Genomic DNA, 27972 nt, shown 5'->3' with positions numbered 1-27972 from the left:
GATGGACAGAATATTCAAAGATTCGGTTCCTCTGATCAATATGGAGTCCAGTCCGCTCAGCTGAAGGATTCTGGGAATTATTCCTGCGAAGTGAAAACATTTACCACCAATGTATCAAAGAGGAGCAAGATGTTACCTTTACAAATAAAAGGTAAGCGAGGAACAGCTATTTTACATATTTCCCAAATAAAAGCATTGGAATAGCATACTAGCAGTCATTTCTGAGTACCAAAACTATAACATTTATATATTTTAAAAAAAGCTTGCAAACTAGCCTTGAAAAGGTTCAAAAATAACATGATTTGGCTTCAATGGGGTCTGGCGATCTGTTTGGTGGTTGAGAACTTCCCCCCCGGGGTTTGAAGAACATCTAGCAAACCAAGTTTTGGCCAGCTTGCTCATCACTAAGAGGTAACATTTATGCATTATCACGTTTTTCTATTCCTTAGAACTGTTCTCGCAGCCAGAAATAAAACTAATCCAACATCCAGCGGTAGAAGGTGATCACGTGACCCTGACATGTGACACGAGTCTCAGTCCGCTCAGACCAAGGACAGAACTGCAGTTTGCATTCCATAAAGATGGACAGAATATTCAGAGATTCGGTTCCTCTGATCAATATGGAATCCAGTCCGCTCAGCTGAAGGATTCTGGAAATTATACCTGCGAAGTGAAAACATTTACCACCAATGTATCAAAGAGGAGCAAGTTGTTACCTTTACAAATAAAAGGTAAGCGAAGGAATAGCTATTTTATATATTTCCAAATAAAAGCATAGGAATAGCATAGTAGAAGCCATTTCTGAGTACCAAAACTATAACATTTATATATTTTAAACAAAACTTGCAAACCAGCCTTGAAAAGGTTACAAAAAATAACAAGATTTTACTTCAATAGTCTTCAATGGGGTCTGGCGATCTGTTTGGTGTTTGAGAACTTCCCCGGGGTTTGAAGAACATCTAGCAAACCATGTTTTGGCCAGCTTGCTCATCACTCAGAGGCCACATTTATATTACCAGATTTGTTTTCCATTCCTTAGCGCTGTTCTCGCAGGTGATCCAGTAAAAGCATTGGAATAGCAAAGTAGAAGCCATTTCTGTGTACCAAAATTGTGACATTTATATATTTTAAAAAAAAGCTTGCAAGTTACCCTTGAAAATAGAAAAAAAATAACAAGATTTGTCTGCAATAGTCTTCAATGGGGTTTGGCAATCTGTTTGGTGTTTGAGACATCCCCTGGGGTTCGAAGAACATCTAGCAAACCAAGTTTTGGCCAGCTTGCTGATCACTCAGAGGTAACATTTATGCATTATCACATTTTTCTATTCCTTAGAACTGTTCTCGCAGCCAGAAATAAAACTAATCCAACATCCAGCGGTAGAAGGTGATCACGTGACCCTGACATGTGACACGAGTCTCAGTCCGCTCAGACCGAGGACAGAACTGCAGTTTGCATTCCATAAAGATGGACAGAATATTCAGAGATTCGGTTCCTCTGATCAATATGGAGTCCAGTCCGCTCAGCTGAAGGATTCTGGGAATTATTCCTGCGAAGTGAAAACATTTACCACCAATGTATCAAAGAGGAGCAAGTTGTTACCTTTACAAATAAAAGGTAAGCGAAGGAATAGCTATTTTATATATTTCCAAATAAAAGCATAGGAATAGCATAGTAGAAGCCATTTCTGAGTACCAAAACTATAACATTTATATATTTTAAACAAAACTTGCAAACCAGCCTTGAAAAGGTTACAAAAAATAACAAGATTTTGCTTCAATAGTCTTCAATGGGGTCTGGCGATCTGTTTGGTGTTTGAGAACTTCCCCAGGGTTTGAAGAACATCTAGCAAACCATGTTTTGGCCAGCTTGCTCATCACTCAGAGGCCACATTTATATTACCAGATTTGTTTTCCATTCCTTAGCGCTGTTCTCGCAGGTGATCCAGTAAAAGCATTGGAATAGCAAAGTAGAAGCCATTTCTGTGTACCAAAATTGTGACATTTATATATTTTAAAAAAAAGCTTGCAAGTTACCCTTGAAAATGGAAAAAAATAACAAGATTTGTCTGCAATAGTCTTTAATGGGGTTTGGCAATCTGTTTGGTGTTTGAGACATCCCCTGGGGTTCGAAGAACATCTAGCAAACCAAGTTTTGGCCAGCTTGCTGATCACTCAGAGGTAACATTTATGCATTATCACATTTTTCTATTCCTTAGAACTGTTCTCGCAGCCAGAAATAAAACTAATCCAACATCCAGCGGTAGAAGGTGATCACGTGACCCTGACATGTGACACGAGTCTCAGTCCGCTCAGACCGAGGACAGAACTGCAGTTTGCATTCCATAAAGATGGACAGAATATTCAAAGATTCGGTTCCTCTGATCAATATGGAGTCCAGTCCGCTCAGCTGAAGGATTCTGGGAATTATTCCTGCGAAGTGAAAACATTTACCACCAATGTATCAAAGAGGAGCAAGATGTTACCTTTACAAATAAAAGGTAAGCGAGGAACAGCTATTTTACATATTTCCCAAATAAAAGCATTGGAATAGCATACTAGCAGTCATTTCTGAGTACCAAAACTATAACATTTATATATTTTAAAAAAAGCTTGCAAACTAGCCTTGAAAAGGTTCAAAAATAACATGATTTGGCTTCAATGGGGTCTGGCGATCTGTTTGGTGGTTGAGAACTTCCCCCCCGGGGTTTGAAGAACATCTAGCAAACCAAGTTTTGGCCAGCTTGCTCATCACTAAGAGGTAACATTTATGCATTATCACGTTTTTCTATTCCTTAGAACTGTTCTCGCAGCCAGAAATAAAACTAATCCAACATCCAGCGGTAGAAGGTGATCACGTGACCCTGACATGTGACACGAGTCTCAGTCCGCTCAGACCAAGGACAGAACTGCAGTTTGCATTCCATAAAGATGGACAGAATATTCAGAGATTCGGTTCCTCTGATCAATATGGAATCCAGTCCGCTCAGCTGAAGGATTCTGGAAATTATACCTGCGAAGTGAAAACATTTACCACCAATGTATCAAAGAGGAGCAAGTTGTTACCTTTACAAATAAAAGGTAAGCGAAGGAATAGCTATTTTATATATTTCCAAATAAAAGCATAGGAATAGCATAGTAGAAGCCATTTCTGAGTACCAAAACTATAACATTTATATATTTTAAACAAAACTTGCAAACCAGCCTTGAAAAGGTTACAAAAAATAACAAGATTTTACTTCAATAGTCTTCAATGGGGTCTGGCGATCTGTTTGGTGTTTGAGAACTTCCCCGGGGTTTGAAGAACATCTAGCAAACCATGTTTTGGCCAGCTTGCTCATCACTCAGAGGCCACATTTATATTACCAGATTTGTTTTCCATTCCTTAGCGCTGTTCTCGCAGGTGATCCAGTAAAAGCATTGGAATAGCAAAGTAGAAGCCATTTCTGTGTACCAAAATTGTGACATTTATATATTTTAAAAAAAAGCTTGCAAGTTACCCTTGAAAATAGAAAAAAAATAACAAGATTTGTCTGCAATAGTCTTCAATGGGGTTTGGCAATCTGTTTGGTGTTTGAGACATCCCCTGGGGTTCGAAGAACATCTAGCAAACCAAGTTTTGGCCAGCTTGCTGATCACTCAGAGGTAACATTTATGCATTATCACATTTTTCTATTCCTTAGAACTGTTCTCGCAGCCAGAAATAAAACTAATCCAACATCCAGCGGTAGAAGGTGATCACGTGACCCTGACATGTGACACGAGTCTCAGTCCGCTCAGACCGAGGACAGAACTGCAGTTTGCATTCCATAAAGATGGACAGAATATTCAGAGATTCGGTTCCTCTGATCAATATGGAATCCAGTCCGCTCAGCTGAAGGATTCTGGGAATTATTCCTGCGAAGTGAAAACATTTACCACCAATGTATCAAAGAGGAGCAAGTTGTTACCTTTACAAATAAAAGGTAAGCGAGGAACAGATATTTTACATATTTCCCAAATAAAAGCATTGGAATAGCATACTAGCAGTCATTTCTGAGTACCAAAACTATAACATTTATATATTTTAAAAAAAGCTTACAAACTAACCTTGAAAAGGTTCAAAAATAACAAGATTTGGCTTCAATGGGGTCTGGCGATCTGTTTGGTGGTTGAGAACTTCCCCCGGGGTTTGAAGAACATCTAGCAAACCAAGTTTTGGCCAGCTTGCTCATCACTCAGAGGTAACAATGCATTATCACATTTTTCTATTCCTTAGAACTGTTCTCACAGCCAGAAATAAAACGAATCCAACATCCAGCGGTAGAAGGTGATCACGTGACCCTGACATGTGACACGAGTCTCAGTCCGCTCAGACCAAGGACAGAACTGCAGTTTGCATTCCATAAAGATGGACAGAATATTCAGAGATTCGGTTCCTCTGATCAATATGGAATCCAGTCCGCTCAGCTGAAGGATTCTGGGAATTATTCCTGCGAAGTGAAAACATTTACCACCAATTTATCAAAGAGGAGCAAGTTGTTACCTTTACAAATAAAAGGTAAGCAAAGGAATAGCTATTTTATATATTTCCAAATAAAAGCATAGGAATAGCATAGTAGAAGCCATTTCTGAGTACCAAAACTATAACATTTATATATTTTAAACAAAACTTGCAAACCAGCCTTGAAAAGGTTCAAAAATAACAAGATTTGGCTTCAATAGTCTTCAATGGGGTCTGGCGATCTGTTTGGTGTTTGAGAACTTCCCCAGGGTTTGAAGAACATCTAGCAAACCATGTTTTGGCCAGCTTGCTCATCACTCAGAGGCCACATTTATATTACCAGATTTGTTTTCCATTCCTTAGCGCTGTTCTCGCAGGTGATCCAGTAAAAGCATTGGAATAGCAAAGTAGCAGCCATTTCGGAGTTCCAAAACTGTGACATTTATATATAGCTTGCAAGTTACCCTTGAAAATGGTAAAAAAAAAACAAGATTTGTCTGCAATAGTCTTCAATGGGGGTTTGGCGCTCTGGTGTTTGAGAACTTCCCCCAGGGTTTTAAGAACATCTAGCAAACCATGTTTTGGCCAGCTTGCTCATCACTCAGAGGTAAAAGTGCATTATCAATTTTTTTTATTCCTTAGAACTGTTCTTGCAGCCAGAAAATGTCCCTACCACCAAAGCACCAATTGGTTGCACTTGATCCGGAGGTCAAAACATCAGAGTCCTTCCTTGGCCTTTGAATCGATATCATGTAGTTCTGCACAGGGGCGGACTGACCATTTGGAAACTCGGGGACTGCCCGAGGGCCCGGGGTCAGTAGGGGGCCCCATGAGATGCCCGTGGTACCTTTTTCATAGGCTTTTTTGAGTTTTGGCAAGGACAAAGGGGCCCCATGATCCCCTATTGCCCGGGGGCCCCATGAGTTGTCAGTCCGCCCCTGGTTCTGCAATTATGCAACGTCAAGATCCCATTAACAGCAGAAACCACCCCTAGAACGTTAGAAACTCAAAGCAGAAGCAGAAATAATGATTGGTCAATATGGGGAGCTTTGACACTTTATGCTATGAATATGGCGGCTCACAGGTTACTTCTAGGGCAATGCTATAATAAATTCCTATATGGAGTCTATACAGCTGCGGACTGACAACTCATGGGGCCTTCCGGACAATAAGGGATCATGGGGCCCCTGTGTACTCACCCACACTCAAACCACTCCCAAAAAAGCTTATGAAAGATACCAGGGGCATCTCTTGGGGCCCCCTACTGTCCCCAGGCCCTCGGACAGTGCCTGAGAGTCCGAATGGTCAGTCCGCCCCGGAGTCTATATAATTCCATGTCCCATGCTTCCATGTCTCCATGTTTGTCTAGGACTCCTAAGTGAGCTCTACGTCCCAGAGACATACCTAGAGGTTGAACAGTTTTATTTCATACGTGAATGTAAAGTAAGAAGCGGGACATAAGGGCAGCACATCCTGATAATTGAAATATAGGTTGGAAAAGGAAAAGATGGACTTTTCAGGAGCCAGTACACAATTTTTAAAAAATACAAAATTTTATGACAATACTCAAAAGTTAAAAACCATTCACCAGTGGAAACCACCATACCCCCCATCTTAATGTAAACAATAAACAATTGATGATGAGTCAGATGACTTCCAAATTTGGGGTATCTTCAACGTGGGTGCGGTTTCTCAACGTGGTTTGTAGGAATTCCGCTTCTTCAAGAGCTATGGGGAGTGCAATTTAAACAATTGATGGTGCCCTGAGCATAATATTGGCGACATTCCAAATTCTATGTTGAAGCAACTGGACTGGTCACTGTGGGGGTGTTTGTAAATTGTAGGTGATGCTGCCAGGGCCCTTTCATGGCATTAGTGACATGGTTCTGGATGACTTTACATCAATATGGTCCTTTGAATTCCGACAATGAATAGATGTTTCTACTACCCCCCCCCCCCCCCCCATATCCATGCCAGTCCCATGGAATTATGAGCATTTGGACAGTTTCAATTAGCTGTTTGGCCACCTAACCTTAGGGCTCAAGAACTGTCTTTTTTTGCCCCCACGCTTGCCCTAGGGCAGGGGTCTGCAACCTTTAAGACATAAAGAGCCACTTGGACCCGTTTCCGAAGGGAAAAAAAAGACTGGGAGCCGCAAAACCATTGCAACATTTATAACAAATCCGACACTGCATATATTGCAAAAAGCACTCTGGTCATGAAGGGGGTTTAAGGGCCCAGTAAGCAAAGGGTTAATCAGGGCCACAGTGTATCTTCATAATCACAATCATAGCCTTAGGTCAGTGGTGGGCAACCTTTTTTTTCAACTGAGCCAAATCTCGCCAAAACCACGATTGAAATTTATTTTGACAGCCACATTTTTAAAACTGAAAATACATCCCCCATATAGTAATTCATCCCCCATAGTAATTCATCCCCCATATAGTAATTCATCCCCCATAGTAATTCATCCCCCATATAGTAATTCATCCCCCATATAGTAATTCATCCCCCATATAGTAATTCATCCCCCATAGTAATTCATCCCCCATATAGTAATTCATCCCCCATATAGTAATTCTTCCCCCATAGTAATTCATCCCCCATATAGTAATTCATCCCCCATATAGTAATTCTTCCCCCATAGTAATTCATCCCCCATATAGTAATTCTTCCCCCATAGTAATTCATCCCCCATATAGTAATTCATCCCCCATAGTAATTCATCCCCCATATAGTAATTCATCCCCCATATAGTAATTCATCCCCCACATAGTAATTCTTCCCCCATAGTAATTCATCCCCCATAGTAATTCATCCCCCATATAGTAATTCATCCCCCATATAGTAATTCATCCCCCATATAGTAATTCTTCCCCCATAGTAATTCATCCCCCATATAGTAATTCATCCCCCATATAGTAATTCTTCCCCCATAGTAATTCATCCCCCTGTAGCAGGAGAGATTAATCCTGTTTCATGGCTGTGATCTGCTGACTGGCCTCTCCTGTGTAACCTGACACTTGCCCTGACACAGACAAAGCAGTGAGGGATTTCAGCCCCCCCTTTCTCCTCTCAGACTGTAAGAGAGAGAGAGCCAATTATGAGAGCCATTAAAGGAGCCAATGACAAGGGCTCTTTCAAGCAGGAAGTGCAGCTGCAAAGCATTGTGGACGATGGAGTTTTGAACAGAAACGGCCTTATAGGCTAATATGGAGATAGAATTAAAAAAGAACCACGAAAGCCATCATGCTTAGAGAGAGCAGAGTGAAGGGGCCATCTTGGGTTTTCTCCTGAGGGAGAGGGAGATTGCATGTGGCAGGAGAGAGATTGGACCTGGCAAAGAAGTGCTGATGGGCAGTGCACTGCATGTTTGGTGATCTGCATCAGACAAAGGAACATCCAAACTGAGAGAAGTGGTCTACAGTACAGTGCCTACGCTGACAGTGTGAAGTGCTCATCGTGAGGTGACCAGAGGAACCTGTCATTTCCAAGACGATCGTTTGGGCCTTTGTCACAGGATCTGGTGAGAGGGATTTCTCCCACTGTCAGATGACAGGAACATTGCACACATACAGAGACATCATACCTTGCTCATATTCACCAGGCACTGGGTTGTGTAGATGGCCCTGCTGAACAGACACCGTGTTCACTTTGCTATACAAATACTGCCACAGGATTACAATTACACTTTAAGTGTTTAAGGAGTTTAAGTGCACCAACGAAAGTGGCTAGCTGAAGATCCCAACATTCATCCAGTTACAAAGAGACTAAAGTTACTGGTGCCATACAAGCACGCGCATGCGTAGTCAGGCCTCTATATTGCATGGGGTGTGAGGGAATAGCTATTAAACATCAGTTGGGTACAGTGTTTTCCTATTGGGGTCATGGTGTCGGGGGTTAGAAGGGAGAAGTCTGACACAACAGAGAGTCATTCTTCTGCTCTCCTTCTGCTTGGACATCATGGGGCTAAATTTATGAAGAGGAGTTAAATCCACTTTGGGGTTGCCATTTAAGTGTTTGTCTCTGCTCTTGGGGTTATTCATGGTTGGAATCCCCTGAAAGCAGCCCGAGTGTAAAAGTGAGTTATATTGCTTTCCGTCACAGTATTTGTTGTTCTCTTGATTCTCCTAACATATACCTGTTGTTAATGTTTATTATTTCCCATAGAGGTCTACAGTAAAGCTGATCTCTGTGTTTTATTATAAAGTGTGTGCTCTTCATTGGTCCTTGCACTTACACTATTGCCAGGTGTGCCAGTGTGGGCTGAGACAGTTCTTGGGGTTGAAAGGAAGAGTGGCGGAGTGAACAAACTTAAGCAGCCCCTTCGGGGGTACCGCTACATGTGGGGGCTCGTCCGGGATTACTTGCTGCTCAATCACCCAACAACCACTCAAGCAGTGCCCTATACCAACTCCTAAGATGGACGTCGCAGCTGCGACCAAGTGGTGCAGCAGGGAAAATGCTTGCCCAGAACGGAGTGTAGTGGTCGAGTTCCCCAGAGAAATGGGGACCGAAGAACAGATTACCAAGATAGTGAATGCACTACCCACAGAGGGGAAGAAAACGTGTGTGATAGATGTGATACCCGCCTCAGACACCACCCTGGCATATGCCCTGCTAGAGTGGAGGAAGGGAATCCCTGACAGTTTCCAAGGAGCCAATATCCAAATAAAGGATGGGACAAGGCTCCAGTTACTTCAGTTGAACACCCCAGGGCCTAGTTGTGCAAAACCTGAGAGGGAAGAACCCCTGTCCCAGACACCTCTAGCCACCATAGGCCCGGAATTCCTCACTGCATTGGGGGACTTCATGTTAAAATGCCGCAAAGACCCCTCTCCATACACAGGGATGTATCGGGAGCTCCGATTCTTCTCGGGTAGGCAACCAATACCTACTGGGGAGGATGGCTTTGAAGAGTGGCTAGACCAAGCCATGCAAGCACTAAGTGAATGGGACATTCCTGAGGCCCACAAGAAACAGAGGATTACGGAGAGCCTAAGGGGCCCTGCATTGGAGGCCATTCGCAACCTAAAACTTAGCAAACAGGATTGCACTGCTCAGGGCTATCTAGATATTTTACAAGATGTATTTGGGCGCACTGAGAAGGCTTCAGACCTCATCTATCAGCTAGAGCATACCTACCAAAATGAAGGGGAGAAACTCTCCAGTTACATGGGACGTCTAGACAAGATAATACACCAAATTCTGCTAAAAAGGGGAATAGGCCCTGAAAGAGTAGATGAGGTTCGGGCGCAACAAGTCCTACGGGGAGCCAGGCCCCTAGACCCTATTGCCATTCTATTACGAACTCGGCGAGATGGTGGCCTCCTGAACTATCCAGACTTGATCCGGACTGTGAGAGAGGAGGAAGCCATGTTGGATGACAAAGAGAGACAGTCAGACTCTGTTGTAGGGGTCCGGGTAGTCAATGTGGGAGGTGACACCCCTGAAGTTGAACTCCTTAAGACTCAGGTGTCCCAATTAATGGAGATGGTGACCTTACTAATGGCGGGACCATCGGGTTTAGCAAGAGAGACGAGAGCAGTTTCTGAAAACCTGTCAGGAGTTGCCCCAACGCAAGCAACTAGTCCCATCATTCAAATGACCTGCTTTAATTGTGGAGGGACCGGACATGTCAGGAGAGTCTGTCCGAGCCCCAGGAAGCCTGAAGCTAAGCGCCAAAAACCGGCGGAAAACTTCAGAGGGCCCTGGTGAAGGAGCAACCCAGGGACCCCACCACCACAGCTAGCTCCACTCAACCAAGTAAAAGGGGGGCGAGGAGAAAATCTGGTCCTATCCAGAAGGACCCCACCATCCCTTACAAACAGCCTAGGGAAGATGCCACTTCACCTCAGGGAGTCAGTGCACACCTCAAACCTGGGAGTCAACCACGGCTTAGGCCGAGTCAAAACTCCCCCAGGAGGGGAGTAAGGATAAGAACTGCAGAACAGAAGAAGACGGCTACCTGTTCACCACTCCCTGAGAATTTAGTGGGACCCTCCCCTGTCGTCCCGATTCAGGTAGAAGGGATTTATACCAGGGCTCTTCTGGATACCGGAGCCCAAGTAACCCTTCTGTATCGAGATTTCTATGACAAGCATCTGAAGCATTTGCCCTTGCAGAAGCTGGAAGATCTGGAAATATGGGGCATAGGAACCCAGAAGTTTCCCTATGATGGTTACCTATCGGTCAGACTAACTTTTGATCCTTCCATGACAGGGAAGGCTGAGACTTTCGAAGCCTTAGCCATCATCTGTCCCCGGCCGCCTGGGGCCAATAGGAGTCCCCTAATCATAGGGACCAACACCAATCTTGTCAGAAGGCTGTTGGCGCCATTGGTCGAAGAGCCCAATGATCAACCCCCTTCTGTACATCCCATGCTGAGGCAAGCATATCAGCGCCTGGTACAAGAAAGGAGAACCCCAGCAGAAAGAATAGGGAAGATATGGCGCCTGGATCAACATGAGAAGGTGCTACAACCCGGAGAGGTGGCGTGTTTACAGGCATCAGTCAAATTGACCTGGAAGCAGCCAGACCCCTTCATTGTCCTTGAGGCTGGTGGCTGTGAAGAGAACACAGGAGTGGAGATCCTCCCGGAGGTAGTGTCAACAAAAGCGCTACGGAGGAGCCACGGAAAGGTTTCGGTCAGTGTTCATAACCCAACTGCTGCCCCAGTGAAAATCCCAGCTCGGGTGCTGTTAGGACATGTGGATCCTGCAACTCCAATCTTGCCCACTGAGCTAGGGGACGGAAGAGAGAAAGAAATCCCTGTTGATGCGTTTTACCCAAGGAACACCCCCCTTTCCCCGGAATGGAGAGAGAGAGCGAAGAATCAACTCCTAGGGTGGCGGGCTGCATTCTCCAGAAGTGAGTTCGATGTGGGGTGTGCAGAGAGTGCCCATCATCGGATCCGGCTTCGAGAAGACGCTCCATTCAGGGAAAGGGTTCGACGAGTTCCATTGGGAGATTTGGAAGACCTGCGTGAGCAATTGGCAGAGTTGAAGAGGACAGGCATCATCAGAGAGTCCCGAAGCCCATACGCCTCTCCGATAGTGGTGGTCCGGAAGAAGAACGGATCTTTAAGATTGTGCATCGACTACCGGACGCTAAACCGAAGAACTGTTCCTGATCAGTATACCACCCCCAGGATAGAGGATGCTTTGCAAAGCCTATCAGGGGCAAAGTGGTTCAGTGTGCTGGACCTGAAGAATGGGTATTACCAGATCCCCATGCACCCAGAAGACCGAGAAAAGACCGCGTTCATAACCCCAATAGGGTTCTTTGAATTTGACCGGATGCCTCAAGGTTTGTGCAACTCTCCAGCCACCTTTCAAAGGCTGATGGAGAAGACGGTGGGCGACATGAATTTAATTGAAGTACTGGTATACTTGGACGACATCATTGTGTTCGGGAAGACCCTAGAGGAACATGAGGAGAGATTGGAGAAGGTACTCAAGAGACTTCATGATGAGGGACTGAAGTTGTCTTTGGAGAAGTGCCAGTTTTACCAACCCTCGGTCAATTACCTGGGTCATATCGTATCTGCCGATGGAGTGGCCACTGACCCCAAGAAGCTGGAAGCTGTTACTTCGTGGCCAAGGCCCACAAATGTCACAGAGCTCAGATCTTTCCTGGGGTTTTGCTCCTATTATCGCAGATTCGTCCAGGGCTTCGCTCGGATAGCCTGTCCACTCAATGAACTGCTCAGAAATGAAGAAGACAATGATGATGCAGATCTTTCTAGACCTGCGAAGCCAGCAGTGGGACCCAGGAGGCCTAGGGAATCTATTCAAGGACAATGGACAACCCAGTGTGAAGAGGCCTTTGAACGGCTGAAAAAGAGTCTAACCACCGCTCCAATCCTGGCCTATGCAGACCCAGCCAAGCCGTACGAATTGCATGTGGATGCAAGTAGAGATGGGTTAGGGGGAGTCCTCTATCAAGAACAGAATGGATGCTTGCGACCTGTCGCCTATGTGAGTCGGGGTTTGGCGTCCGCTGAGAAGAACTACCCCACCCACAAGCTTGAATTCTTGGCCTTGAAGTGGGCAGTAGTGGACAAACTTCGAGATTACCTATATGGAGCAGAATTCGTGATAAAAACAGATAATAACCCCCTCACATACATTCTCACTACAGCTAAGCTGGATGCTACTGGCCACAGGTGGTTAGCTGCCTTATCGGAGTTCACTTTCAGCCTCAGTTATCGGCCAGGGATTGGGAATAGGGATGCAGATGCCTTATCCCGAAGACCTCACTGTTCCAAGGATTCCCCAGAAGAGTGGACTCAGGTGCCCTCTGAAGGGGTACGAGCCTTATGCCAAGGAGTGGAACACCGAACAAGAGGTGGGTCCAGGGCAGAAGACATTGGGATTTCGGCATCTGGCGTTCCCAGGTGTTATTGCAACGTCACCCAGGTTGGGGGTGAAGGCCTGCCCAAGCTTTCCAGGAAGGATCTGCGAAGAGATCAGTTGGAAGACCCCCTCTGCGGCCTAGTATTGAAGGCTTTAGAAAGCAAAAGCCCTGATTTGCTTCTTACATCGTCAAGGGAGGCCCGGCGGCTACATCATGAGTGGGATCGGCTACAGTTACGCCACGGAGTGGTCTACCGAAGGGGCCCCTCTGATGATCCTGAAGAGAAATGGCAGCTATTTTTGCCCGCAAAACACAGAGAAATGGTGCTGACTGCTCTCCATGATGACCATGGCCATCTGGGACCAGAAAGAACCTTTTGTTTGGTAAGAGACCGCTTCTACTGGCCCTGCATGCGGACAGAAGTTGAAAGTTACTGTCACTCCTGCATCCGATGTATTCAGAGGAAGACTCTGCCTCAACGAGCTGCCCCAATGGGCCACCTTCAAAGTCAGGGACCCATGGAGTTGGTGTGCATTGACTTCCTGTGCCTGGAGTCGGATCAGAGTGGACAGGGAAATATCCTGGTAGTGACTGACCATTTTACCAGGTATGCCCAGGCTTTTCCTGCTAGAGATCAGTTAGCATCAACTGTGGCAAAGATTTTAGTAGAAAGGTTCTTTGTGCATTACGGACTACCACAACGTATCCACTCAGACCAAGGGAGAGATTTCGAGAGCAATCTCATCAAGAGACTCTTGAGTCTACTAGGCATCCAAAAGTCGAGGACTACTCCATACCATCCTCAGGGAGATCCTCAGCCAGAGAGATTCAATCGTACCCTCCTGAATATGCTCGGGACTTTGACTTCAGTGCAAAAGCAACACTGGAGTAAGCATGTAGCAGCCATCGTACATGCCTACAATAGCACTGCCAACGACGCTACAGGATACTCTCCTTACCGGCTGATGTTCGGCCGGGAAGCTCGACTGCCAGTAGACTTGGCTTTTGGAACCTCTGTAGACCATATCTCTGCAGCTTCCCATAGAGGATATGTGGACCGCTTAAGGAAAAGCCTGAAGATTGCTTATGAGAAGGCTCAAGCCACCTCAGATGCCAGGGGACAGAGAAACAAAGAGAACTTTGATCTCAGAGTGCGAGTACAGGACTTACAATCTGGAGACAGAGTCTTACTGAGAAATCTGGGCATCCCTGGAAAACACAAGCTGGCGGATAGGTGGCGATCAGAGCCCTATGTCATCTGCAAACAATTGCCTGGATTGCCAGTTTACCAGATTCGACCGGAAAAGGGTGTTGGCCCACTCAAAACCTGGCACCGCAACCACCTTTTGCCTTTGTCAGATGCAGTCCGTCTACCATCACAATCTGATCCACAGTCTACCCCCTCAACTTCTCAGAGAACTAGACCTGTGACCAGGTCTCAACCCACACCACCTCCTGTAAATGAAGAGGACAGTGAGAGTGAGGAGGTAGGGACAGATTTGCTGTGGCCATCTGACATTTCCGAACCCACCACTCCTTGTTCCACTGGAGTGACTGACGTAGTTCCTCTTAGGCCAGAGGCTCCTGAATTTGTACCTCAGGCTCAACATACAGAAGATTTGCAAGAGCCTGAGCCTTCTCTACCCGAGTTAGAACCTGAAGACTCTGGGTCCATTGTTGCTGAGGGAGAAGACGAGGAGGAAGCTGAACTGGGAGAGACAGAATGCGTCGAGCAAGAAGCAAGGGTTGATGAGTCAGTAGTGTCAAAACCAACATCGGAAGCAACGCCAGAACCATTGCTAGAGCCCAGAGAACAGAGAGAGCGTAGAGTTATTCAACCCCCAAAAAGACTGACATATGATGTGTTGGGTGAAAACTCTGAGGAAGTAGTACATGCTTCTAGAAGGAATCTCGTGACGCCTGGTTCTCCTACAGCAGTTTCGGTAGAGAACAGCCCCAACTCACCCCCTGGCACATCTGGTTGGGCCATTCCCATTAGTGTGGCCTATGGGCAGGACAACCCTCACTTTGCTACATGGTGGGAGGTTCCTCTGCCAGATTCCTATGCAAGTGTGAATAATTTAATTTCCTGTGTGTACTAATTTGTTTTCTCCACGTGTATATATCAAGCATGTACCAGGTCAAGGATTGTTACTGCCTTTGGAGGACCAAAGGTTCTTTGGTGGGGGGAGTGTGTAGCAGGAGAGATTAATCCTGTTTCATGGCTGTGATCTGCTGACTGGCCTCTCCTGTGTAACCTGACACTTGCCCTGACACAGACAAAGCAGTGAGGGATTTCAGCCCCCCCTTTCTCCTCTCAGACTGTAAGAGAGAGAGAGCCAATTATGAGAGCCATTAAAGGAGCCAATGACAAGGGCTCTTTCAAGCAGGAAGTGCAGCTGCAAAGCATTGTGGACGATGGAGTTTTGAACAGAAACGGCCTTATAGGCTAATATGGAGATAGAATTAAAAAAGAACCACGAAAGCCATCATGCTTAGAGAGAGCAGAGTGAAGGGGCCATCTTGGGTTTTCTCCTGAGGGAGAGGGAGATTGCATGTGGCAGGAGAGAGATTGGACCTGGCAAAGAAGTGCTGATGGGCAGTGCACTGCATGTTTGGTGATCTGCATCAGACAAAGGAACATCCAAACTGAGAGAAGTGGTCTACAGTACAGTGCCTACGCTGACAGTGTGAAGTGCTCATCGTGAGGTGACCAGAGGAACCTGTCATTTCCAAGACGATCGTTTGGGCCTTTGTCACAGGATCTGGTGAGAGGGATTTCTCCCACTGTCAGATGACAGGAACATTGCACACATACAGAGACATCATACCTTGCTCATATTCACCAGGCACTGGGTTGTGTAGATGGCCCTGCTGAACAGACACCGTGTTCACTTTGCTATACAAATACTGCCACAGGATTACAATTACACTTTAAGTGTTTAAGGAGTTTAAGTGCACCAACGAAAGTGGCTAGCTGAAGATCCCAACATTCATCCAGTTACAAAGAGACTAAAGTTACTGGTGCCATACAAGCACGCGCATGCGTAGTCAGGCCTCTATATTGCATGGTGTGTGAGGGAATAGCTATTAAACATCAGTTGGGTACAGTGTTTTCCTATTGGGGTCATGGTGTCGGGGGTTAGAAGGGAGAAGTCTGACACAACAGAGAGTCATTCTTCTGCTCTCCTTCTGCTTGGACATCATGGGGCTAAATTTATGAAGAGGAGTTAAATCCACTTTGGGGTTGCCATTTAAGTGTTTGTCTCTGCTCTTGGGGTTATTCATGGTTGGAATCCCCTGAAAGCAGCCCGAGTGTAAAAGTGAGTTATATTGCTTTCCGTCACAGTATTTGTTGTTCTCTTGATTCTCCTAACATATACCTGTTGTTAATGTTTATTATTTCCCATAGAGGTCTACAGTAAAGCTGATCTCTGTGTTTTATTATAAAGTGTGTGCTCTTCATTGGTCCTTGCACTTACACTATTGCCAGGTGTGCCAGTGTGGGCTGAGACAGTTCTTGGGGTTGAAAGGAAGAGTGGCGGAGTGAACAAACTTAAGCAGCCCCTTCGGGGGTACCGCTACACCCCATATAGTAATTCTTCCCCCATAGTAATTCATCCCCCACATAGTAATTCATTCCCCATAGTAATTCATCCCCCATAGTAATTCATCCCCCACATAGTAATTCATCCCCCACATAGTAATTCATCCCCCACACAGTAATTCATCCCCCACATAGTAATTCATCCCCCATATTGTCTCAATTCACTTACCTTTGCTCCGCGCGTTCCTCTGGCTGTGTTCCCGCGCCGTTCTGGTCTTCAGGGCGGACTGAGAGAGGAGTTCGTCACTCTGCCCCGCCTACATCCTGGCTGCCCCACCTACATCCTGACAGCCAATGTTCCACGCTCCGTGGGCCGGATTTTTGAGGAGGGAGGGGAGCGGGCGCCCGGCACACAGAAGAGCCGCATGTGGCTCGCGATCTGCAGCTTGCCGACCACCTGGTGGGCAGTGTGCTCCGGAGCCGCAGCAAAGATGAAAAAGAGCCGCATGCGGCTCTGGAGCCGCGGGTTGCCGACACCCGCCCTAGGGGAAGATACAACACAACAAACAATTTTCTCCTGCGCTAGGAAAGGACTCAGTAGACCCAATAGGAATGTTCTGGAATTTTCTGGAATATGCACTGCTTGCTGCCCTCAACAGACCGGGGTGGTCCAAATACACAAGATGCAAATGGAGAAATAGGAGAAGGGTGCACCGACCTAGTGCATTATCGTTTAAAATATTTATTGAAGAAACAAAATAAATATACTTACAATAGACATAATAACACAGGCATGTCAAACTGAACAAGATGTATGATCCAAACAACATCTGAGTCCATACGATGGAGCCCTGGATGACCAATTGTCTAACGCGTTTCGAGGACACAACCTCTTCCTCAGAGCCAACTGACTTACTTTGTTTCTTCAATAAATATTTTAAACGATAATGCACTAGGTCGGTGCGCCCTTTTTCTGTTTCTCCATTTGCATCTAGGGGAAGATACAACCTGTCTTGGCTACCATGCCCTCCAGTTTCAGTTGTGGACTTGCTGACGGTCTGTTTTAATTGGACTGCCCACACCTTCTGAAGAAGCCAGCAGGGCAGTGAAAACATCTATCCATTGCTGGAATTCAAAGGGCCATATTAATGTAAAGTCACCCAGAACCATGTCATGAATGCCACAAAAGAACCTCCATAGTGACCAGTCCACCAAGGTTGCTTCAACATAAAATTTGGGAATACTTCCAATATTATGTTTTAACTGCACTTCCCTTACCTCCTGATGAAGCAGGAATTCCCACAAACCACATTCAGACACCTCATCCACAATCAGAGGTGGACTGACAACTCATGGGGCCCCCGGGCAATAGGGGATCATGGGACCCCTGTGTCCTTGTCCACACTCAAACCACAGCCAAAAAAGCCTATAAAAAGTACCAGGGACATCTCATGGGGCCCCCTACTGACCCTGGGCCCCCGGGCAATACCCGAGTGCTCAAATGGTCAGTCCGCCCTTGCCCACAATGAAGATACCCCAGGCAAACTTTGGAAGTCACCTGACTTATCATCAATTGTTTACCTTTTACATTAAGGGGGGGGCGATGGTTTCTACATGGCGGCACAGGTGCTCAAAATCACGTATATATACAGTCATGGCCGAAATTGTTGGCACCCTTGATATTTCTCCAGGAAATCATGTATTTCTCACGAAACGTATTGCATTAACACATGTTTTGCTATACACATGTTTATTCCCTTTGTGTGTATTGGGACAAAACAAAAAAAGGGAGGAAAGAAAGCAAATTCGACATAATGTCACACAAACCTCCAAAAATGGGCTGGACAAAAGTATTGGCACCCTTTCACAACTGCGGATAAATAAGAATGTTACAAGCATGTGATGCTCCTGTAAACTCACCTGGGGCAAGTAACAGGTGTGGGCAATATAGAAATCACACCTGAAAGCAGATAAAAAGGAGAGACGTTCACTTAACCTTTGCATTGTGTGTCTGTCTGTGCCACACTAAGCATGGACAACAGAAAGAGGAGACGAGAACTGTCTGAGGACCTGAGAACCAAAATTGTGGCAAAATATCAACAATCTCAAGGTTACAAGTCCATCTCCAGAGAACTAGATTTGCCTTTGTCCACAGTGCGCAACATTATCAAGAAGTTTGCAACCCATGGCACTGTAGCTAATCTCCCTGGTCGTGGACGGATGAGGAAAATTGATGAAAGATTGCAACGCAGAATAGTCCGGATGGTGGATAAGCAGCCCCAAACATGTTCCAAAGACATTCAAGCTGTCCTGCAGGCTCAGGGAGCATCAGTGTCAGCGCGAACTATCCGTCGACATTTAAATGAAATGAAACGCTATGGCAGGAGACCCAGGAGGACCCCACTGCTGACACAGAGACATAAAAAAGCAAGACTACAGTTTGCCAAAATGTACTTGAGTAAGCCAAAAGCCTTCTGGGAAAACGTCTTGTGGACAGATGAGACCAAGATAGAGCTTTTCGGTAAAGCACATCATTCTACTGTTTACCGAAAACGGAATGAGGCCTACAAAGAACAAAACACAGTACCTACGGTAAAATATGGTGGAGGTTCAATGATGTTTTGGGGTTGTTTTGCTGCCTCTGGCACTGGGTGCCTTGACTGTGTGCAAGGCATCATGAAATCTGAGGATTACCAAAGGATTTTGGGTCGCACTGTAGGGCCCAGTGTCAGAAAGCTGGGTTTGCGTCCAAGATCCTGGGTCTTCCAGCAGGACAATGACCCCAAACATACGTCAAAAAGCACTCAGAAATGGATGGCAAAGAAGCGCTGGAGAGTTCTGAAGTGGCCAGCAATGAGCCCAGATCTAAATCCCATTGAACACCTGTGGAGAGATCTTAAAATTGCTGTTGGGAAAAGGTGTCCTTCCAATAAGAGAGACCTGGAGCTGTTTGCAAAGGAAGAGTGGTCCAAAATTCCGGGTGAGAGGTGTCAGAAGCTTATTGATGGTTATAGGAAGCGACTGATTTCAGTTATGTTTTCCAAAGGGTGTGCAACCAAATATTAAGTTAAGGGTGCCAATACTTTTGTCCAGCCCATTTTTGGGGTTTTGTGTGACATTATGTCATATTTGCTTTTCTGCCTCTGTTTTATATTTGTTCCAATACATACAAAGGGAATAAACATGTGTATAGCAAAACATGTGTTAATGCAATACCTTTTTTGTGTGAAATACTTGATTTTCAGGAAAAATATCAAGGGTGCCAACAATTTCGGCCATGACTGTATATATATATATATACAGTTGCAAGAAAAAGTATGTGAACCCCTTGGGATTACGTGGAGTTTTGCATGAATTGGGCATAAAATGTGCTCTGAACGGCATCTAAGTCACAACAATAGAAGAACACAGTCTGCTGAACATAATACTACACAAATATTAGATGTTGCCATGGTTTAATTGCACATAACATGTAAACATTCACAGTGCAGGGAGGAAAAAGTATGTGAAGCCCTAGCTTAATGACTTCTCCCAGAGATAATTGGAGCCAGGAGTGAGCCAACTTTGACTCCAATCAGTGTGATGATATTGGATGTGTTGCTGACAGCTGTCCTGCCCTTAAAAAACACACACCTGTTTTGGGTTTACTGGTTTCAAGAAGCACTGTCTGATATGAACCATGCCTCGCAGAAAAGAGCTATCAGAAGACCTACGATCAAGAATTGTTGACTTGCATGAAGCTGGAAAGGGTTACAAAAGTATCTCCAAAAGCCTTGATGTTCATGTGTCCACGGTAAGGCAGACTGTCTACAAATGGAGAAAGTTTAGCACTGTTGCTACTCTCCCTAGGCGTGGTCGTCCTGTAAAAATGACTGCAAGAGCACAGCGCAGAATGCTGCATGAGGTAAAGAAGAATCCCAGAGTGTCAGCTAAAGACCTACAGAAATCTCTGGCACATACTAACATTTTTGTTGACACATCTACAATAAGGAAAACATTAAACAAGAATGGAGTACATGGGAGGACACCACGGAGGAAGCCATTGCTGTCCAAAAAGAATATTGCAGTACGTTTGAAGTATGCAAAAGAGCACCTGGATGTTCCACAGCACTACTGGCAAAATATACTGTGGACAGATGAAACCAAGATTGAGTTGTTTGGGAAGAACACACAACACTATGTGTGGAGAAAAAAAGGCACAGCACACCAACATCAAAACCTCATCCCCACTGTAAAACATGGCGGAGGGAGCATCATGGTTTGGGGCTGCTTTTCTGCCTCAGGGCCTGTACGGATTGTTGTCATTGATGGGAAAATGAATTCCAGAGTTTATCAAGACATTTTGCAGGAAAATGTACGACCATCTGTCCGCCAACTGAAGCTCCGCAGAGGATGGGTGATGCAACAGGACAATGACCCAAAGCATACAAGTCATTCAACAAAACAATGGCTGCAACAGCACAGAATACGCCTTCTGGAGTGGCCCAGTCAGAGTCCTGACCTCAACCCGATTGAAATGCTGTGGCATGACGTTAAGAGAGCGATTCACACCAGACATCCCAAGAATATTGCTACACTGAAACAGTTTTGTGAAGAGGAGTGGTCCAAAATTACTCCAGATCGTTGTGCAGGTCTGATCTGCAACTACAGGAAACGTTTGGTTGAGGTTATTGCTGCCAAAGGAGGGTCAACCAGTTATTAAGTCCAAAGGTTCACATACTTTTTCCTCCCTGCACTGTGAATGTTTACATGTAATGTGCAATTAAACCATGGCAACATCTAATGTTTGTGTAGTATTATGTTCAGCAGACAGTGTTCTTCTATTGTTGTGACTTAGATGACGTTCAGAGCACATTTTATGCCCAATTCATGCAAAACTCCACGTAATCCCAAGGGGTTCACATACTTTTTCTTGCAACTGTATATATACGTGATTTAGCATTTCTGGATAGGGGGCGTGCGCCTGGCCTCTGATGTCAATAACCGGGTCCCTGCCGGTGATTACCAGCCAGAGCCGGGTTATTACCGACAATCACCGACGGGGAGGAAGACTGTTTTGTTTATAGTCTTTCCCCCTGTCAGCTCGGGCACACTGCTTGGGATGGCTGTGCACAGCACAACCATCCCGATCAGTGTGCTTACAGTAAAGCAAACCCCCCCCCGCCCCCTAGTAAAACATTCCCAGCACACAGTTAACCCTTTGATTGCCCCCTCACATTAACCCCTTCCTGCCCAGTGTGATTAGTACAGTGTCAGTGCTGTTTTTTAGCACTAATTACTGTACTGGTGTCACTGGGGATGTCAGTGACACCAAGTTAGTTCCCCCCCAGTATCTGAATGACCAACGCAGTTCTGCTAGAAGTCGCTGATCGCCGCCAGTAGGGAAAACAAGAAAAATACCAGTATCTATACAGCAATTTGTAAATGCTATAACTTCATGTAAACCAATTAATTTACACGTATTGGGATTTTTTTTAGCAAAGACATTTTGGCCAAAATTTATGACAAAATTTTATTTTTTTACTGGACATGTTTAATAGCAAAAGGCCAAAATATTTTTTTTTCTCAAAAATTTTTTTCTCAAAACTGTCGCTCTTTTTTTGCATATAGCGCAAAAAAAATAAAAAAACACACAGGCGATCAAATACCACCAAAAGAAAGCTCAATCCGTGGGAAAAAAAAGGACGTAAATTTCATCTGGGTGCAATTGTCAGTTAAAGTAATGCAGCACCGTAACGCAAAAAATGGCCTGGAGGGGGGTAAATCCTCTGGAGGGCAAGTGGTTAAGGGAGACGCTAATTTTCAATGTATTTTGTACAAAAAAAAAAAGTTTACTTGTTTTTAAATTTTGAGTATTGTAATAAACTTTTGTATTTTATTTCAAATGTGTTCTGGCCAGGGGCGGACTGACCATTTGGAAACTCGGGCACTGCCTGAGGGCCCGGGGTCAGTAGTGGGCCCCATGAGATGCCCCTGGTACCTTTTTCATAGGCTTTTTTGAGTTTGGGCAGGGACACAGGGGCCCCATGATCCCCTATTGCCCGGGGGCCCCATGAGTTTTCAGTCCGCCCCTGGTTCTGGCACCTGAAAAGTCCACCTTTCCTTTTCCCAACTAAAATTTTAGTTCACACATGACTATAATGTGGCATTACATTGTAAGCTCTTTGGGAGTGAAGATACATACAAATATAAATTGTTAAATAAATATCTCACATTTATATTTTTATAGGGAGAAAATCAGAAGAAGATGGAAGAAATCCAGAAGGGAAAACTCCCCGGAATTATACAGAACCAAACAAACCAAAAGAAGAAGATAAAAATCCAGAAGGGGAAATTCCACAGAGATATACCACCCCAAACATTCCAAAAGAAGATATAAATCCAGAAGGGGAAACTCCCCAGAGTTATACCACCCCAAACATTCCAACAGAAGAAGGCAGAAATCCAGAAGGGGAAACTCCCCAGGATTATACCACCCCAAACATTCCAACAGAAGAAGGCAGAAATCCAGAAGGGGAAACTCCCCAGGATTATACCCTCCAAAATATTATACGACTGGTGTTGGCTGGGTCGATTGTAATTTGGGGCATTATCATTGTTTATTGGCACATAAAGAAATAAGATACATATACATAAAGGAATAGCGATTTTAAGAAGCAGCTTTATTATTATTTTATTATTATTATTATACAGGATTTATATAACAGTTTGCTCAGCGCTTTACAATATAACGGGAGACAATACAGCAACAATACAGTTCAATACAAGAGGGATAGGAGGGCCCTGATCCTGGGAGCTTACAATCTAGGAGGGAGGGGCTAGTGGTACAAAAGGTAGTAACTGTGGGGGATGGACTGGTTGGAAGAGTAGAAGATTCCATTATTAGCTGAGGGCAGGATAGGCTTCCTTGAAGAGATAGGTTTTTAGAGATCGCCTAAAAGTGAGCAGAGTAGGCGATAGTCTGATAAATTGGGGTAGAGAGTCCCAGAGGATGGGGGAAGCTCTGGAAAAGTCCTAGAGATGAGCATGGGAGGAGGAGACAAGGGAGCTAGAGAGCAGGAGGTCTTGCGAGGAGTGGAGAGGACGGTTTGGGTGATACTTGGAGACAAGATCGGTGATGTAATTTGGGGCGGAGTTATAAATGGCTTTATATGTTATTGTTAATGTTTTGAATTTTATCCGTTGGGCAATGGGAAGCCAGTGGAGGGATTGGCAGAGAGGGGTGGAGGACACTGAGTGGAAGCCAGTGGAGGGATTGGCAGAGAGGGGTGGAGGACACTGAGTGGAGGCCAGTGGAAGGATTGGCAGAGAGGGGTGGAGGACACTGAGTGGAGGCCAGTGGAGGGATTGGCAGAGAGGGGTGGCAGATACAGAACGGTTAGTAAGGTGGATGAGTCTGGCAGCAGCATTCATGATAGACTGAAGAGGGGATAGCCTGCGATGAGGTCGGCCAATGAGGAGGGAGTTACAATAGTCAAGGCGAGATATAACAAGGGAGTGAATAAGTTGCTTAGTGGTTTCCGAGGTTAGGAACGGCCGTATCTTGGAGATGTTGCAGAGTTGAAGTCTACAAGATTTGGACAGTGAATGGATTTGTGACTGAAAGGACAGATGGGAGTCTAGGATTACACCTAGTACCCTGGCATGAGGGGAGGGACTGATAATTGGGTTATTGATCTTGATGGAGAAGTCAGGGGGGGAGCACGGGCTGGGGGGAATACTAAGAGCTCAGTTTTGGAAAGATTGAGTTTGAGGAAGTGAAGTGACAGCCATGCCGATATGTCACTTAGTAGGTTAGTAATGCGAGAGGAGAATGAAGGGGTGAGGTGAGGAGGAGACTGAAGGGGTGAGGAGGAGACTGAAGGGGTGAGGTGAGGCGTAGAAAGATAGATTTGTGTGTCATCAGCATAGAGATGGTACTTAAAGCCATGGGAGTTTATCAAGTGACCAAGGGAGGAGGTGTAGATAGAGAAGAGAAGGGGTCCAAGGAGAGAACCTTGAGGAACCCCTACAGAAAGAGGGAGTGAAGAGGAGGAGGCTGCGTTATAGGTAACACTGAATGAGCGCTGCGATAGGTAGGAGGGAGGGGCAAGAGAGAGCAGAGTTTCTGAGACCAAGAGAGTGGAGTTTTTTGAGGAGGAGGAGATGGTCAACCATATCAAAAGCCGCAGAGAGGTCAAGTAGTAAGAGTACGGAGTAGTGGCCATTGGTTTTAGCTGTTAGTAGATCATTAATGAGTTTTAGCTTTAGGAATAAATAGAAAAAATCAAGGCCAAAATGTGCATAAAACATATTTCTGTTTCATGCATATTATCACTCTAGGTTCTTTTGCATGTGGGGACAATTTTTATGGTGTTTGAATGTTCTTCCAAAACCTATATCAATGTGTTAGAAGTTCTTTTATCTCCTTCTGCAATCTAAAACCTTAATAATCAGCTTAAAATACTATAAAATGAATGGGGCTGCATTCATCCAAATATATATACAGTTGCAAGAAAAAGTATGTGAACCCCTTGGGATTACGTGGAGTTTTGCATGAATTGGGCATAAAATGTGCTCTGAACGTCATCTAAGTCACAACAATAGAAGAACACAGTCTGCTGAACATAATACTACACAAATATTAGATGTTGCCATGGTTTAATTGCACATAACATGTAAACATTCACAGTGCAGGGAGGAAAAAGTATGTGAAGCCCTAGCTTAATGACTTCTCCCAGAGATAATTGGAGCCAGGAGTGAGCCAACTTTGACTCCAATCAGTGTGATGATATTGGATGTGTTGCTGACAGCTGTCCTGCCCTTAAAAAACACACACCTGTTTTGGGTTTACTGGTTTCAAGAAGCACTGTCTGATATGAACCATGCCTCGCAGAAAAGAGCTATCAGAAGACCTACGATCAAGAATTGTTGACTTGCATGAAGCTGGAAAGGGTTACAAAAGTATCTCCAAAAGCCTTGATGTTCATGTGTCCACGGTAAGGCAGACTGTCTACAAATGGAGAAAGTTTAGCACTGTTGCTACTCTCCCTAGGCGTGGTCGTCCTGTAAAAATGACTGCAAGAGCACAGCGCAGAATGCTGCATGAGGTAAAGAAGAATCCCAGAGTGTCAGCTAAAGACCTACAGAAATCTCTGGCACATACTAACATTTTTGTTGACACATCTACAATAAGGAAAACATTAAACAAGAATGGAGTACATGGGAGGACACCACGGAGGAAGCCATTGCTGTCCAAAAAGAATATTGCAGTACGTTTGAAGTATGCAAAAGAGCACCTGGATGTTCCACAGCACTACTGGCAAAATATACTGTGGACAGATGAAACCAAGATTGAGTTGTTTGGGAAGAACACACAACACTATGTGTGGAGAAAAAAAGGCACAGCACACCAACATCAAAACCTCATCCCCACTGTAAAACATGGCGGAGGGAGCATCATGGTTTGGGGCTGCTTTGCTGCCTCAGGGCCTGGATGGATTGTTGTCATTGATGGGAAAATGAATTCCAGAGTTTATCAAGACATTTTGCAGGAAAACGTACGACCATCTGTCCGCCAACTGAAGCTCTGCAGAGGATGGGTGAGGCAACAGGACAATGACCCAAAGCATACAAGTAATTCAACAAACCAATGGCTGCAACAGCACAGAATACGCCTTCTGGAGTGGCCCAGTCAGAGTCCTGACCTCAACCCGATTGAAATGCTGTGGCATGACCTTAAGAGAGCGATTCACACCAGACATCCCAAGAATATTGCTACACTGAAACAGTTTTGTGAAGAGGAGTGGTCCAAAATTACTCCAGATCGTTGTGCAGGTCTGATCTGCAACTACAGGAAACGTTTGGTTGAGGTTATTGCTGCCAAAGGAGGGTCAACCAGTTATTAAGTCCAAAGGTTCACATACTTTTTCCTCCCTGCACTGTGAATGTTTACATGTAATGTGCAATTAAACCATGGCAACATCTAATGTTTGTGTAGTATTATGTTCAGCAGACAGTGTTCTTCTATTGTTGTGACTTAGATGACGTTCAGAGCACATTTTATGCCCAATTCATGCAAAACTCCACGTAATCCCAAGGGGTTCACATACTTTTTCTTGCAACTGTATATATATATAGTTGCAAGAAAAAGTATGTGAACCCCTTGGGATTACGTGGAGTTTTGCATGAATTGGGCATAAAATGTGCTCTGAACGTCATCTAAGTCACAACAATAGAAGAACACAGTCTGCTGAACATAATACTACACAAACATTAGATGTTGCCATGGTTTAATTGCACATTACACGTAAACATTCACAGTGCAGGGAGGAAAAAGTATGTGAATCTTTGGACTTAATAACTGGTTGACCCTCCTTTGGCAGCGATAATCTCAACCAAACGTTTCCTGTAGTTGCAGATCAGACCTGCACAACGATCTGGAGTAATTTTGGACCACTCCTCTTCACAAAACTGTTTCAGTGTAGCAATATTCTTGGGATGTCTGGTGTGAATCGCTCTCTTAAGGTCATGCCACAGCATTTAAATCAGTTTGAGGTCAGGACTCTGACTGGGCCACTCCAGAAAGCGTATTCTGTGCTGTTGCAGCCATTGTTTTGTTGAATTACTTGTATGCTTTGGGTCATTGTCCTGTTGCATCACTCATCCTCTGCAGAGCTTCAGTTGGCGGACAGATGGTCGTACGTTTTCCTGCAAAATGTCTTGATAAACTCTGGAATTCATTTTCCCATCAATGACAACAATCTGTCCAGGCCCTGAGGCAGCAAAGCAGCCCCAAACCATGATGCTCCCTCCACCATGTTTTACAGTGGGGATGAGGTTTTGATGTTGGTGTGCTGGGCCTTTTTTTCTCCACACATAGTGTTGTGTGTTCTTCCCAAACAACTCAATCTTGGTTTCATCTGTTCACAGTATATTTTGCCAGTAGTGCTGTGGAACATCCAGGTGCTCTTTTGCAAACTTCAAACATGCTGCAATATTCTTTTTGGACAGCAATGGCTTCCTCCGTGGTGTCCTCCCATGTACTCCATTCTTGTTTAATGTTTTCCTTATTGTAGATGTGTCAACAAAAATGTTAGCATGTGTCAGAGATTTCTGTAGGTCTTTAGCTGACACTCTGGGATTCTTCTTTACCTCATGCAGCATTCTGCGCTGTGCTCTTGCAGTCATTTTTACAGGACGACCACGCCTAGGGAGAGTAGCAACAGTGCTAAACTTTCTCTATTTGTAGACAGTCTGTCTTACTGTGGACACATGAACATCAAGGCTTTTGGAGATACTTTTGTAACCCTTTCCAGCTTCATGCAAGTCAACAATTCTTGATCGTAGGTCTTTTGAGAGCTCTTTTCTGCGAGGCATGGTTCACATCAGACAGTGCTTCTTGAAACCAGTAAACCCAAAACAGGTGTGTGTTTTTTAAGGGCAGGACAGCTGTCAGCAACACATCCAATATCATCACACTGATTGGAGTCAAGGTTGGCTCACTCCTGGCTCCAATTAGCTCTGGGAGAAGTCATTAAGCTAGGGCCTCACATACTTTTTCCTCCCTGCACTGTGAATGTTTACATGTTATGTGCAATTAAACCAT

At 44.9% G+C, this 27972-nt stretch overlaps 2 protein-coding genes across 2 annotated transcripts in view; both read left to right on the top strand.

Moving 5' to 3' along the window:
* LOC149438220 (Fc receptor-like protein 5) overlaps nt 1-3412 on the top strand; it is a 49670-nt gene extending 46258 nt beyond the window's left edge. Inside the window, exons 11-15 of the mRNA XM_089660111.1 lie at nt 450-731; nt 1334-1615; nt 2217-2498; nt 2797-3078; nt 3387-3412. Of these exons, the coding sequence (XP_089516237.1) occupies nt 450-731; nt 1334-1615; nt 2217-2498; nt 2797-3078; nt 3387-3412 (1154 nt within the window). The remainder of the gene's footprint in view (nt 1-449; nt 732-1333; nt 1616-2216; nt 2499-2796; nt 3079-3386) is intronic.
* A 240-nt stretch (nt 3413-3652) lies between these two features.
* Nucleotides 3653-23041, top strand: LOC149438219 (cell surface glycoprotein gp42-like; the record flags this gene model as incomplete). Its single annotated transcript, XM_089660105.1, has 3 exons — nt 3653-3962; nt 4256-4537; nt 22615-23041. Coding segments are annotated over 3 exons (984 nt in total), but the record flags the coding sequence as incomplete, so codon positions are not given.
* Nucleotides 23042-27972: the final 4931 nt, after the last annotated feature.

The sequence above is a fragment of the Staurois parvus genome, unplaced genomic scaffold (assembly GCF_062004578.1).
Source record: "Staurois parvus isolate SC_StPar_1 unplaced genomic scaffold, SC_StPar_1.0 ptg001202l, whole genome shotgun sequence".
Classification (NCBI taxonomy): Eukaryota; Metazoa; Chordata; class Amphibia; order Anura; family Ranidae; genus Staurois; species Staurois parvus.
The sequence above is the reverse complement of the archived record's forward strand: the minus strand, read 5'-3'. Positions and strand labels throughout refer to the sequence as shown.